Raw genomic sequence first — 15,001 nt, forward strand, 5'->3', positions numbered from 1 at the left:
TGCTTTATCTTGACCAGGTCGCAGTTGTAAATGAGAACTTGTTCCCAACTAGCCTACCTGGTTAAATAAAGGTGAAATTAAATAAATATCTCCATGATCTTGTCTACTTTATATCTGGTTTTGTTTGACACTGAAAACGCTTACCATCCCACTTTTTACATTTATCTTTAATTTTTTACAATTTAGCAGCGGCGGCCTGTTGGCCTTGTGAAGAAGGAATGGAATGTTCGGTCCTCCCCCTCTTATAGCATTGTCTTACATATTATTTATTTCTCGTTGTTTATATTTCTCTTTGCATTGACAAAAGCCCGGCCGGCATGGATGCTTTTGTATTAGTCTAGACGTGCTGTGTGAATGTGTGTGTGCAGCAGCGTGGTGGGGAGAGAGGGAGGGATGTAGGGGGAGAGAGGGGGAGGAATGGAGGGAGAGCGAGAGCAGTAGATAAGGTAGCCTTTGGTTTGGTGGGGGTAGGCAGGCGTTGGTTCACAAGATCAGCCCAAAAGGAGAACGGCACGTGGGGGAGGGGCAGGGTGAATTGGAAGTAGGGAGGTGTTGGGGTGCCAAAGGTGTGGATGGAGAGAGAGAGAGAGAGAGAGAGAGAGGGAGGGACCTCAAGCTATTGAGGGAGAAAAGGGAGGGGTGGAGTGAGAGCGTAGGGAGAGGGAGGGGTAACGAGCTGTGGGCTGAGACTAGCGCTCAATGAGGAAGCGGAACAGCAGAGCCATTTTCACCGTTGAATAACCACCGCACGCCGTTTGCTGTGTGTTGTGTTTTGAGAGAGAGAGAAGAGCTACGAGAGAAAGGGAAGAAGCAAGCTCTCCTCCTGGATTTTTTTTTTTTACCGGAGCGCTGTCCTTCCTTTCTCACTCTTGCAGTTTGTGAGTGGGGGAGGCCCGGGGTGGACACACACAATGGGGCGAGGAGCCTGTGGCTGCTGGGCCGTTGTGCTGCTGCTGAGAGGGGGAGGGGGTAGAGCGAAGGAGACCGGCACACACAGCTAACTCAGCCAGCCGGCTCCAGTCAGGCCTCCACAGGCATAATCTTACCCCGATCCCTTGTCCCTTTTCTGTTGTTTTTAATTTTTTTAATTTTCAAGGAATACCCATCACTTAAACCTGGATCAATGGATTAATCATGTGTGGATTATTGTGGATGGATTTTGTGAAACGGAACTAGATTGGAACCTTAAACAGAACCGATCTCTCTTCCTGTGTGTGTGGGAAAAGGAGAGAAAGGGAGCCAAACTTCTCCTGTTATTTTTTTATTTTTTGCTTTGTGTTGAGGGAAGCTTCTAGATGGATTACAAGATGCATGCCAAGTCTAACGATCTGCTGGATTTTCAGACTCTGGATGCTCTTTTGGAAAAAATGGCACATTATTCTTCTGTCTCTGTGAAAAGGTAACGTTTGGCCGATACAGATAAATAACACAAATAGGCTTCCCTCATGTTTCCCATTCAAGGGAGACTTTCTCATAATACTAGGCTACATCCGTTGTGTTAAATACATGGAACAATAATATAAACGCAACGTGGAACCATTTCAAAGATTTTACTAGGTTACAGTTCATATGAGGAAATCAGTCAATCGAAATAAGTTCATTAGGCCCTGAACTTTGGATTTCACATGACTGGAAACGCATATACGCATCTGTTGGTCAGATACCTTTTTTTAAAAGAAGAAAATGGGCCTCAGGATCTCATCACAGTATTTCTGTGCATTCAAATTGCCATAGATAAAATCCCATTGTTTGTTGTCCTTAGCTTATACCCGCCTATACTATAACTCCACCACTACCATGGGGCAACAATGTTGACATTGGCAAACCACTTGCCCACACGACGCTTAACAAATTCTATAAAACGACGTTGGAGGCAGCTTATGATTGAGAAATTAACATTAGATTCTCTGGCAACAGCTCTGGTGGACATTCCTGCAGTCAGCATGCCAATTGCACGCTCCCTCAACTTTAGACATTTGTGACATTGTGTTGTCAGAGAACTGCACATTTTAGAGTGACATTGTATTGTCCCCAGCACAAGGTGCACCTGTGTAATGATCATGCTGTTTAATCGGCTTCTTGATATGCCACACCTGTCAGGTGGATAGATTATAAAAATGTAAAAATGCTCACTAACAAGGAATATAAACAAATGTGTGCACAACATTTAAGAGTAATATGTTTTTTTCTATTTTTATTCAGTGTACATATACTAAGCCTACAGCTTGCATTTGTACTGTATGGAGGACACCTAATCTAAAACATGAAACCGAAACAGAATGCTCCAGTTTACAGAGAAGTCTTTGTTTGTGGACAACTTTCTCAAATATGACCTAATAATGTGTCATTTTCTCTGATGTAGCTTATTAGTTTAAAGCCTGTGGAAATTGTTGGTTTGGAGGTTTGCATTATTAGCCACCATTCTGCCTATAACCCTCCTGGGAGAGGGGAGAAAGAGTGTGTTGTATTTGTTGTGGCAGAAACGTGTCCTGATTCCAGGAAATGCCTTGGTGAATGAACTGGTCCGGTGAGTTAAGCCCGGGGGGGGGAGAAGGAGAGCAAGGGGTGTCCTTCAGCTCCAGTTCTGTGTTTGTTTACTAAGTGACTCAGTGACTCGTACGTGAGGGTTGTCACTCTCTCCCCTACATTCTTGGTGTGTGTTCTCCTCACCCTTTGGTCCTGGCTTTTTGCCCACTGTAAACACAGATTGTTGTCGTCTGTATTGAATCTTTTCGCTCCTGTTGCACACCACCCTGTGTGTTTGGTCCACCTATGGTCAGTCAGAGAGAGAGAGAGTCACTGGGAGTATTTCACCACAGTGTTCTGTGACTTGGACTGAACACAAACCCAACCTGATTTAATGTAGGCTTGTCACCAGCAGCAGTGTGTGTCTGTGTGTTAGGGTTGGGCTGATAGACTATATGATAATATAGACTATTGGTGATATTTGAACTTTCCAATTCAAAACTGTACAGTTGTATCAATATGTTCAACATGAAGTCTAAACGAATAAACCCTTTTCTCCCCGTCATAACTGTATTTTTTTTTTATGAAAAGGCGACTTGACTATAAGATCATAAATAAGCACAGTTGAATTATTTTGTCAGTAATAATGCAACATGGTAATATCAGATATCGTCACTATTTGGAGTAGCATATCGTGGAATAGGTCTGCCCAAATATCGCCCAACCCTAGTGTGAGGAAGCCTGCTTGCCTCTACAGAGCCACACAGCCAGAGGGAGAGAGTCAGGCTCTGAACAGTCAGACATGACGCATGCCTCTGACTCACCCCCCCCCCAAAAAGGCATTTTTGTGGCATGCCAGATGTGTGCGTGATCCTGCATGCACGTGGGTGAGAGCAGTTCTCCGCTGAAGTGAGAGGTAGTTCGCGTCCCTGGTTAAAAGTAGTTCGCTATGTAAGGCAGTGTTCCCCCAATTGGTGGCCTGCGGGTGGTTTTATTTGGCACCCCAAGTTTCTAAATATTTTAGTTTTTTTTTGTTGCATTTTCATTGTTGGAAGTAAGACAGTAAAAACAACAGGAAATCACCTCCAATTGATTTTAATTTAGCAATTAAGCAAGGTTTTAAATGTTTTACTCAAATATTATATCTGTTTGCAAATTGACCACAAGAAGCCCAGTCTACCAATTATTTGTAATTATGTTCTGGCCCCTCAACCACCCACCCAAGACTAAATTGGCCCGTGGCTGAATCTAGTTCATGATCCCCGATGTAGGGAATGGGGCGTTATTTGGGACACAGACAGCCTAATTCCTGGCCAGGCTGACCAAAAGCATGTGGTGCCCACTGCAGAAGATGTGGGGGTCCACTCCACCGTCTGACGCACAACATACTGTAGATGCCACAGATGCTACCTCTCTTGGACTGACGGAAAGAGTTCAAATTAAATAGGCTTGGCCCGTTAGTCTATAGGTTGTGTATTTCCCTCATCATCAAACCAATAGTTTGTTTCTCTAATGTTTTTGGAATTATTAAATTCAGATTTTTGTGGCATGACTAACATTCACTACAGTTTGTGTCCAAGTATGAAATTCCAGAATGAAGAGTGCTTTTAAATGCCGATAGAACAGTGCAATAGACCCATCTGTCTGCCTGGTGGCTGACCTGCCTATACTGTGCCCCTCCTCTCTCTCTCTCTCCATCCCTCGCTAGCTCACTATAAAGATGCGAGTGTTCTCGGAAGTACGGCAACTAATCAGTCTCCTCCTTTCCAAAAGTAAAGAATCTTAGGAGTCAATTCCTAGCAGCATTGAATTTTAACACTCAGAAATGGTGGTCAGTGGGAGTTGGAGTCGTGGAATCTATTCTTTTTGGAGTCTGCTCTCCACCACTGTCATTGTCGTTAAGTTGGAAAACTGGCAGAGAAAGGCAAGTGACAGCAGCGAAGTCCTGTTTGGCAATACTGTGAAGTTAAATGAGAAGGAAATGCCAACTTTGCGAGGTGGAGTTGAGGTCAAGTAATGGTAGTACAGGTGCAATGCTTAACCATCTGAAAGGGACGCACCGTGAGACCCAAACCAACGCTGGCAGCAGCACAGCAGCATTGTGAATTCACATATTTTTCTTTGTGAAAACTCTATGTTTAAATGTGTTTTGCTGTCTAAACATCAAGAACAATTTTTCCATTTGGTCACATCCCTGGGATCTACTCATAGCCGGATGTCTCTTACTGCGCTGGTGTGTGGAGTGGGATCCTCTGGCCTACGTTCCTACTGGCTACAGCTACCTCCCCTCCCCTGGAAAACACAAGTTATTATTTACTTTCTAGATGGAATAGATTAGCCTAGTAGATATAATACCTCTATTTTGTAACCTAACATGAGGTGTGTGTGTCCCAAGTCCCAAATAGCATCCTATTCCCTGTGGCGCTCATTAAAAAGTAGTGCACTATGTAGGGAATAGGGTGCCTAACCCTAACCCCCCGGTTTTCAAGTGTCACTCACTGATAGAACCTGATTTCCTGGCCTCGCCTAGGCCCCTCGGTAACCAGAGCCACTTCCTCCCTTCTCTCACAACATTCCTCGGCAGTCTGTGGTGATCTATGTCCAGGTCAAAGGTCAACTGTTATTCCAGAGCCCAAAGCAGTGGGGGTGTGGTGAGACACACACGGATAGGCAGGAAGTCAGCCAGTGGCAGCGTTTATCTTCACCTCTTGTAGCAATCTGCCTCTGCTGAGTCGTATTTACAAAGTGCATTAGAGTTGGATCAGGTCCCCCAATCCATATAATCGAAAGCTGATCCTAGATCAGCACAGCAGCACTCCGACTCTTGAGACTTTGAATATGGGTCCTGCTGTATTAAGTAGGTTGTAAAAATGTGTTGTTGACCTTTAGGACCATAGCAGGAAATAATTTGTCATAGCGATTTATGTTTTTAATGCCGTTTTCTTTTGTCTTTTGAAGTGTGGTTGTGGTTGTTTAATGCACCAAGGCAGAGCCGAATTATCAACCCATACGGGCTCTGTTCAAACGTAGTGCACCATGTAGGGAATAGGGTGCCATTTGGGATGCATCCAGACTGGGCTAACTTTTCTATGGATGCTGTTAGTCAAGAAAAATAATAAGGTCTAACCTGGAGCCGACTTAGTTTAATCATCAGCAGTCACAATGGATGTGTTTTGGTCAGCGACTTTGTCAGCTACTCAACTAGCCACTTCCACTCCTGATGAGATTAGTGTTTTTGACATTTACATGTCCATTGTCTGCTGGACTACCATTGTGTACAGGTTCCCCTTTCCAATTGAAACCAAACCTGTGTTACTGTCACTTATCAGGCCAAAGGTGTGAAGGTGAGAATGGGCCCAAGTTGACCTGATTAGGGAACATGTCTCAAATGGCACCCTATTCCCTATAGTGCGCTACTTTGATCTGGTCAGAAGTAGTGCACTGCATAAGGAATAAGGTGCCATTTGGGATGCCGCCTAGGTGTAAAAAAGGAAAAATAAATAGGGGGGGGGGGGTAGCTAAAAAAAATCTCTTCAAACATGGGAAACTGCAGGAAAACCTGGTGAAAGCCAACAGGACTAGTGTTGGCCTCTCTTTGCCTGAGCTAATCATGTTTTACTCATTGTCATCTTATCTGGTCAAATAGGTTCAGTCAGCAGTTGAGGTTTTAAATAATCGCAATAAACTAGACCCAATAGTGGAGCAATAGCACACAGTGGGGAGAAATGGTGTACTTTGTACTGTGTATGTGTGTGTCCTTGGATTCCCTGATTGTTGTTGCCTGGCTGTTGTGAACCATCTGGTGGTGCTGTGTATACATCGGCAGGTTCCTGATCCCAGAGAACACTGCTTCCCGAACTAGCTGGAGCATCAGCCTGGTGTTGTGACTAGCTAGAAGCTACCTAACAAACAGCCTCTGTCCCCATAGAGGGAGCCCTCCCGTCTGTCCCTGAGCTGTCAGTCTGTACCTGCCACAGACGCCTCCCCCATCCTCCTGTGTCTGTAAGAGCTGGGTGGTGGTGTTATGTTTAAAACAGGGAGGGAATTGTCCTGGATTTGTCCATTATGTCCAATGAGGAAACGCTCACTTTCATTTCAAACACATGCAACACATTTTTAAAATGTTTTCCGTTGTGTGCCCCAATGAACACTACCCTGTTTGTGGAGGGCCTGTCAGTTCCTTCCTTAGTGGACGTCATCCTCCTGTCTGCTGCTTGGTCCCACTGTCTGTCCCTGTCGACCACACACACTGTTTAACACGCAATGAAATTGCATGATTTTTGCCCAAGATAATTGTAAGACTTGAACAAAATGAATCAGTGATTCGTATTGTCCTTCAGGTTTCTGAAGAGGCAACGGCACACCATGGCTGTGCGCCTTTTGTCTACCACTTTGTGTAGCCGTTTGCGACAATACTAACGTAACGACAACCATCGTCTACTTTGGAAATGTTTTGCAAAAAACTTGTCAATTGAAATGTTTACTACAAAGTAGTCTCTGTCTACCTGGCAGAATGATATCAGGATTATTTGCATCAATCCAGTGGTCATTTGATTTGCAAACTCAGATCACATGAGCGCTACAGAAACATTGCTAACCAAACAGTCTCTGGCTAGTGGTCGTCTGATGTGATTCAAGCATTGTTCTCCACCTTTAAAAATTGAAAAATGGGGGGGAAAACTACGGAATCAGGCAAAATATTAAACCAATTTTCTTGAGCCCAACCAGTACAGTGCTTGACTAATTTCCACTAGACTTATGCAGCCCTGGTTCTGAATGCAGCCCGCTACTTGGTCATCAGCAGCAGCTCTGTGCTGTATCATGTCTAGCATTATATTCAGGAAGTCTGTACTCTGTTATAAGAAACATTCAATGACTGTTTTGGCTGGTGCTTTGACCCGAGTGGGCAGGTAGCAGACAAGTTAAAATTCCTCTCTCCTGTTATCATCCCAGACAGAGGCCAGTCAGTGTATGGGTGTGTTTCATCCAGGGAGTCCTAGGCAGCGATCATGTGCTTGGTTAACTGCTAACTCAGAAAGGTTGACTCATCAGGAATGTGGTTAGTTGAGCGAGATCCGTACACTGGTGTGTGTGTGACTGGCCAGAGTTTTTTTATTTTTAAACGAGAATCCCTCATGATCAATACTTTGTGGTTGGTCACATTGCTACGTCTTTGTACTCTGTCTCCAACACACTGTCCTTGTGACATAGTAGCCTGGGGGGAGAGGAGGCGAGAGGCGGCATGGGAACACTGTGTTCCACCAGCAGCCAGATGATGCCAAACGTACCACACACACCCACACACAACCTCCCACATCCTGAAACACTCCAGAGACTTCCAAGGAATGGGATAGTCTGTGTCTTACCAGGGACCCACATAAACCATTAGACACACACAGGCCCTGCCAAAACCCCAGCGATGGCTAACTTCTAACTCACCTCTGATCTCACACACACACACACACACACACACACACACACACACACACCCAAAATCAAATCAAATTTATTTATATAGCCCTTCGTACATCAGCTGATATCTCAAAGTGCTGTACAGAAACCCAGCCTAAAACCCCAAACAGCAAGCAATGCAGGTGTAGAAGCACGGTGGCTAGGAAAAACTCCCTAGAAAGGCCAAAACCTAGGAAGAAACCTAGAGAGGAAACACACACACACACACACACAGGGTTGGGTCAATTTCAGTTCCGTTCAGAAAGTAAACCAGATTTGGAACTGGCGTTTCAGTATAGTCCTTGAATTGACAGGTATTGAAATGGAATGAATCCTGACAGACAGACACGAAGCCTCTTTTTATGATGGGCCAGAGGAGGGACTGGAGCAGCTTACAGACGGTAGGCAGCTGATCATCCTCTGAAAAACAGTGGCAGACCATGTGTAAAAACACCTACACGGGATCGGTACATCCGAACATCACACCTGCAGGACAGGTACAGTATGGCAACAACAACTGCCCGAGTTACACCAGGAACGCATAATCCCTCCATCAGTGCTCAGACTGTCCACAATAGGCTGAGAGAGGCTGGACTGAGGGCTTTTAGGCCTGTTGTAAGGCAGGTCCTACCAGACATCACCGGAAACAACGTCGCCTATGGGCACAAACCCACCGTCGCTGGACCAGACAGAACTGGCAAAAGGTGCTCTTCACTGACGAGTTGCGGTTTTGTCTCACCAGGGGTGATGGTCGGATTCGCGTTTGTCGTCGAATGAATGAGTGTTACACCGAGGCCGTACTCTGGAGCGGGATCGATTTAGAGGTGGAGGGTCCGTCATGGTCTGGGGTGGTATGTCACAGTATCATCGGACTAAGCTTGTCATTGCAGGCAATCTCAATGCTGTGCGTTACAGGGAAGACATCCTCCTCCCTCATGTGGTACCCTTCCTGCAGGCTCATCCTGACATGACCTCTCCAGCATGACAATGACACCAGCCATACTGCTCGTTATGTGCGTGATTTCCTGCAAGACAGGAATGTCAGAGTTCTGCCATGGCCAGCGAAGAGCCTGATCTCAATCCGATTGAGCACGTCTGGGACCTGAGACCTCAGGTTGTGAATAATATAGCCTAGGTCAATATGCACAAAGAAGTTCTCTGAAGAGGCAGCACTGTATCGGATCATTCTGGATCCTAGTTTGACAGGTTGCATACCAAAATATAAATGATGCATTTCCTGGATATGTTAGATGAAATAGCTTACTTTTTGAATTCTAGGCTACGATCTCAGTTGTCTAACTTTGCTCTAACTGTTGCCTTCCCATGGAAAACCAGGTTTTTGTTTTATCGGTGTAAGTCTTGTTGTGGGTAAAAGTCACACGCTGAGTAGAATGGGGAAATCCAAAAACATATAGGAAACCACAGTACTCCATCCGCAAACTGCACATACTGACGCGTCGGTGGGTCTGTGGGTGGTTGTGTGTGTGTGGTTCTTGGTAGGGGGGTTGTGTGTGTGTGTGTGGTTGTGTGACCTTTGGTTGCCCCCGCTGGAGAACGCAGCTCTCCCTGTCCTCCCCAGTCTGTGTCCGTCCCTCATTATAACCTGCCGGGTAATGTTGTGTGGGAGTGCTGATCTAGGATATGGTCCCCCTGTCCATGTAGGCCTAATCTTATTTATTGTAATCTTAAAGGAAAAACTGATCCTAAATCAGCACTCCTAGTTCTCTGAGATGCTTGATACGTACGCCCCCTGGTCTGATGTGTTAGTGTGACCTCTCGTTGCCCATGCTACAGTATACAGAGCCTTCTCTCTCCTTTGCCTCTCCATCAACCCTGTAACTATTACCATTTACCACAGCCTTCATGTGGCGCTGCCGTCGAGCCCCGTCTGCCTTTAATGGGCCTTTAGGAGGGATGTGCATATTTCCCTTTCAAGATGATTCGATATGTGTCTAGATACATGTGATAAGATACAGGAACTATACCTCTTAGTTTGAATTGATTTTGTGCGATTCGGTTTGATGCGATGTGTTTCGATGGACTGACATTTGTTGCATAAACACATACATTTTCCATTCTAAAGTCAAATCTGCTGATGCTGGGCCTGAGCTGGGCCTGAGCTGTGTGTGTGTGTGAGAGAGAGAGAGAAAATGAACAATGTAAGCAGCTGAGCCATAAAGGAGACGAGGTATCTACCACCACAATATCGGTGGGGGGGGGGGCTTTAGTAGTTTAGCAGTGTCATGCAGTCTGACTCTATCCAACCTCTGAAACAAGAGTCACCCCACAGAGCGTATGTATTAAGATGTGGGATACAACGAAAGTCAGTTATCAGCTGATGTAAAATGTCACCACTTCCTTTTGTTGATTTTCTATTTCTGGAGCCGGGGCACAGGTCAGAGGATGTTGAAATGAAACGTTCATAAACCTTCCTCGACGTGTTTTACAGCTTCGGGTTTATGGGTGACTAAGTAAAATGACGATAACATGAAGAACATAGACTCGGGAAGTGCCTATGGTGGTGATAATTATGATACGATGCTGATGATTTAAAAAGTGTTGTGATATGTCTAGGGTTGCAAAGGGGAGGGTATATTAATTGACCAGTAATCTACCAGAATTTTGTTAACTTTCAAGGAATATATTTTATCATATGACATCTAGTGGCCTTTTTGGGAACTTCAGAGTATCACAGGTGTCTAATTATCTCTGGCCCTCTTTATGGCATTATTGCATGTCTTTAAAAAACAGAAAATAAATCAAATATGATCATTTTTATTGTATATTTTTAAACAGCTGTAAAATATTAGCCTAAATATAAACCATCAACTTATTGAATGCCATTGAGGGTTTCAGCATTATTTTTTACATTTATTTTACTATGTCTGTCTTTGTACATGTTTTAGGGCCAAACCGATAGCAGTTGGAAGAGTTGCAGAGTTAATTGAAAATGCCGTTGTTGATTTATATACTTTTGTCATTATTAGGCTATTGTCTAGGCTAATGAAAAAGTTATTCAAGTATAAATTACCAAAGTTAGCATAGATTATATGTTACTTACCAAATTTACTGAAGATTCCGGTAACTGGTAAATTAGCGGGAGCTTTGTAACCCTATATGTCTGACAAAGATGCTAATGACGGTCTGTCTGTCTCTCCCCCCTCTTTTCCTAGAGAGGCTAGTGAGGAGTGCAATGGAATCAGCGGTGCTCTCTCAGTGGAGTCGTCCGCGCCGCCGTCGAGACTGAACAACTGGTGTCCCGCGGCCACCGCCGCCCCTACCCCAACCCTTACCCCTGCTCCGGCCCCTGTGCCCGCGCCCCCAGTCACCTACGCAAGAATGGGGGACGGCCTGGATGCAACCACAGTGCAGATGTCTTCGTCAGGCAGCAGTAGCAGTAGCCAGGGGGGGCAGCCCCAGCCCTCCACCTACGTACCCACCGTGCCAGAGTTTAACCCACCGCCCCCGGAGTACATCAACCCGTCGCAGCCCAAGCGGCAGACCAACCAGCTGCAGTACCTGCTCAAGGCGGTGCTGAAGACCCTGTGGAAGCACCACTTCTCCTGGCCCTTCCAGGCACCTGTCGACGCCGTCAAGCTCAACCTGCCGGTGAGTAGTGTGTTTGTCTGGTTGGCTGGCTGGTGTCACGCTATGTGGACTAGAAAAGGAGAAACGAACAACCTGACAATAGTTTTTGGAAGTTTCATTAATTTAAAAGTTGAATTCACTAAATAGTCTTTTAGAGCAGGTTTGGGTTGTAGTGTACCTACAGGATGGTAATTCTCCTGCAACAGGGTTGGAGAACCCTGCTTTAGATTTCTATCCTGACTACCCATCCATATCGCTCGGACCAAACGCCACACTCAGTGTTTCTTCTCTGCCATGAGTCCGGGTTTGCTTTTCTCCCAGGCATGTTACAAAATGGGAACACGTTCTGACAGTTTTGGTCCTAGATACAGAAGGGTTGGGCCAGAGCCGTCATAGTGAAACTAGGAATAAATGCACAATGAATAACGCGAAACGTTAAGTCAACGTAACATGGCTATATACAGGGAGTACCAGTACTGAGTCGGTGTACAAGGTAATTAACGTAGCTATGTGCATATGCACTCAGTGACCAGTTTATTAGGGATACCATCTAGTGCCGGTTCGGATTCTCTTTTACCTCCGGAACAACCTGAATTATTTGGGGCATGGATTCGTTGCTCAATTGGTATCAAGTGACCGAACATCTGCCAGGAAAACTTGCCCTAGACCGTTACACAACCGGCACCAGCCTGTACCGTTGACACCAGGCAGGGTGGGGCCGTGGACTCATGCTGCTTACACCAAATTCTGACTCTGCTTTCAGCATGACGCAACAGGAACCGGGATTTGTCGGACCAGGCAATGTTTTTCCATTTAGGTAGTCCGGTGTTGGTGATTGCGTACCCACTGGAGCCTCTTCTTCCTGTTATTAACTGATTGGAGTGGAACACGGTGTGGTCGTCTGCTGCAATAGCCTATCCGTGACGAGGATCGATGAGTTGTGCGTTCTGAGATGCCGTTCTGCACACCACCGTTGTACTGAGCTATTATTTGCCTGTTTGTGGCCTGCCTGTTAGCTTGCACCATTCTTGCCATTCTCCTTTGACCTCTTATCAACAAGCTGTTTTCACCCACAGGACTGCCACTGACTGGATGTTTTTTGTTTGTCGCACCATTCTTTGTAAAACCTAGACACAGTCGTGCTTGAAAAGCCCCGGAGAGAGGACGTTTCTGAGGTACTAGAACCGGCTCTCCTGGCACCGCCTATCAAACCACGCTCTAAGTTGCTTAGGTCATTCGTTTTTCCCATTCTAACGTTCAATCAAACAGTAACTGGATGCCTGTCTGCCTGCTTTATATAGCGATCCACTGCCACATCACCTACCGTCTGCAGGAGCAAACCATTTCCATGAATGGGGTGGTATACCTAATAAACTGACCAGAGTGTAGGTAGGCATGACTATGCAACAGGATAGATAGATAGACAGCAGAAGTGTGTGCGTGTGTGTGTGTGTGTGTGTGTGTGTGTGTGTGTGTGTGTGTGTGTGTGTGTGTGTGTGTGTGTGAGTGTGAGTGTCTGTGAGAGTCCCGTGTGTGTCCATAGTCGGTGCATGACAGTTGGTGCAAAAAAGGGCAAATGCAGGTATTCCGGGTAGCCATTTGATGAGCTATTTAGCAGTCTTGTTAAGTTGTCTTACGGCTTGGGGGTAGAAGCTGTTCAGGGTCCTGTTGTTTCCTGACTTTTGTGCACTGGTTCCTCTTGCCGTGCGGTAGCAGAGAGAACAGTCTACTATTTCCAGGGAGTGCTGGTTTTCCCTTTCCTAGGTCAAATCAAATCAAATTTTATTTGTCACATACACATGGTTAGCAGATGTTAATGCGAGTGTAGTGAAATGCTTGTGCTTCTAGTTCCGACAATGCAGTAATAACCAACAAGTAATCTAACTAACAATTCCAAAACTACTGTCTTATACACACTGTAATGGGATAAAGAATATGTACATAAGGATATATGAATGAGTGATGGTACAGAGCAGCATAGGCAAGATACAGTAGATGGTATCGAGTACAGTATATACATATGAGATGAGTATGTAAACAAAGTGGCATAGTTAGAGTGGCTAGTGATACTACATGTATTACATAAGGTTGCAGTCGATGATATAGAGTACAGTATATACGTATGCATATGAGATGAATAATGTAGGGTAAGTAACATTATATAAGGTAGCATTGTTTAAAGTGGCTAGTGATATATTTACATCATTTCCCATCAATTCCCATTATTAAAGTGGCTGGAGTTGAGTCAGTGTCAGTGTGTTGGCAGCAGCCACTCAATGTTAGTGGTGGCTGTTTAACAGTCTGATGGCCTTGAGATAGAAGCTGTTTTTCAGTCTCTCGGTCCCAGCTTTGATGCACCTGTACTGACCTCGCCTTCTGGATGATAGCGGGGTGAACAGGCAGTGGCTCGGGTGGTTGATGTCCTTGATGATCTTTATGGCCTTCCTGTAACATCGGGTGGTGTAGGTGTCCTGGAGGGCAGGTAGTTTGCCCCCAGTGATGCGTTGTGCAGACCTCACTACCCTCTGGAGAGCCTTACGGTTGAGGGCGGAGCAGTTGCCGTACCAGGCGGTGATACAGCCCGCCAGGGTGCTCTCGATTGTGCATCTGTAGAAGTTTGTGAGTGCTTTTAGTGACAAGCCAAATTTCTTCAGCCTCCTGAGGTTGAAGAGGCGCTGCTGCGCCTTCTTCACGATGCTGTCTGTGTGAGTGGACCAATTCAGTTTGTCTGTGATGTGTATGCCGAGGAACTTAAAACTTGCTACCCTCTCCACTACTGTTCCATCGATGTGGATAGGGGGGTGTTCCCTCTGCTGTTTCCTGAAGTCCACAATCATCTCCTTAGTTTTGTTGACGTTGAGTGTGAGGTTATTTTCCTGACACCACACTCCGAGGGCCCTCACCTCCTCCCTGTAGGCCGTCTCGTCGTTGTTGGTAATCAAGCCTATCACTGTTGTGTCGTCCGCAAACTTGATGATTGAGTTGGAGGCGTGCGTGGCCACGCAGTCGTGGGTGAACAGGGAGTACAGGAGAGGGCTCAGAACGCACCCTTGTGGGGCCCCAGTGTTGAGGATCAGCGGGGAGGAGATGTTGTTGCCTACCCTCACCACCTGGGGCGGCCCGTCAGGAAGTCCAGTACCCAGTTGCACAGGGCGGGGTCGAGACCCAGGGTCTCGAGCTTGATGACGAGCTTGGAGGGTACTATGGTGTTGAATGCCGAGCTGTAGTCGATGAACAGCATTCTCACATAGGTATTCCTCTTGTCCAGATGGGTTAGGGCAGTGTGCAGTGTGGTTGAGATTGCATCGTCTGTGGACCTATTTGGGCGGTAAGCAAATTGGAGTGGGTCTAGGGTGTCAGGTAGGGTGGAGGTGATATGGTCCTTGACTAGTCTCTCAAAGCACTTCATGATGGCGGAAGTGAGTGCTACGGGGCGGTAGTCGTTTAGCTCAGTTACCTTAGCTTTCTTGGGAACAGGAACAATGGTGGCCCTCTT

General features: G+C 45.9%; 1 protein-coding gene across 1 annotated transcript in view; it reads left to right on the forward strand.

Moving 5' to 3' along the window:
* The first annotated feature begins 706 nt into the window (after positions 1 to 706).
* Positions 707 to 15,001, forward strand: part of brd4 (bromodomain containing 4) — a 40,580-nt gene continuing 26,285 nt past the window's right edge. Inside the window, 2 exon segments of the mRNA XM_024432806.2 lie at positions 707 to 1,399; positions 11,091 to 11,526. Of these exon segments, the coding sequence (XP_024288574.2) occupies positions 1,296 to 1,399; positions 11,091 to 11,526 (540 nt within the window). The 5' untranslated portion in view covers positions 707 to 1,295.

This window comes from Oncorhynchus tshawytscha, linkage group LG09, assembly GCF_018296145.1.
Source record: "Oncorhynchus tshawytscha isolate Ot180627B linkage group LG09, Otsh_v2.0, whole genome shotgun sequence".
In the NCBI taxonomy this organism is placed as follows: domain Eukaryota; kingdom Metazoa; phylum Chordata; class Actinopteri; order Salmoniformes; family Salmonidae; genus Oncorhynchus; species Oncorhynchus tshawytscha.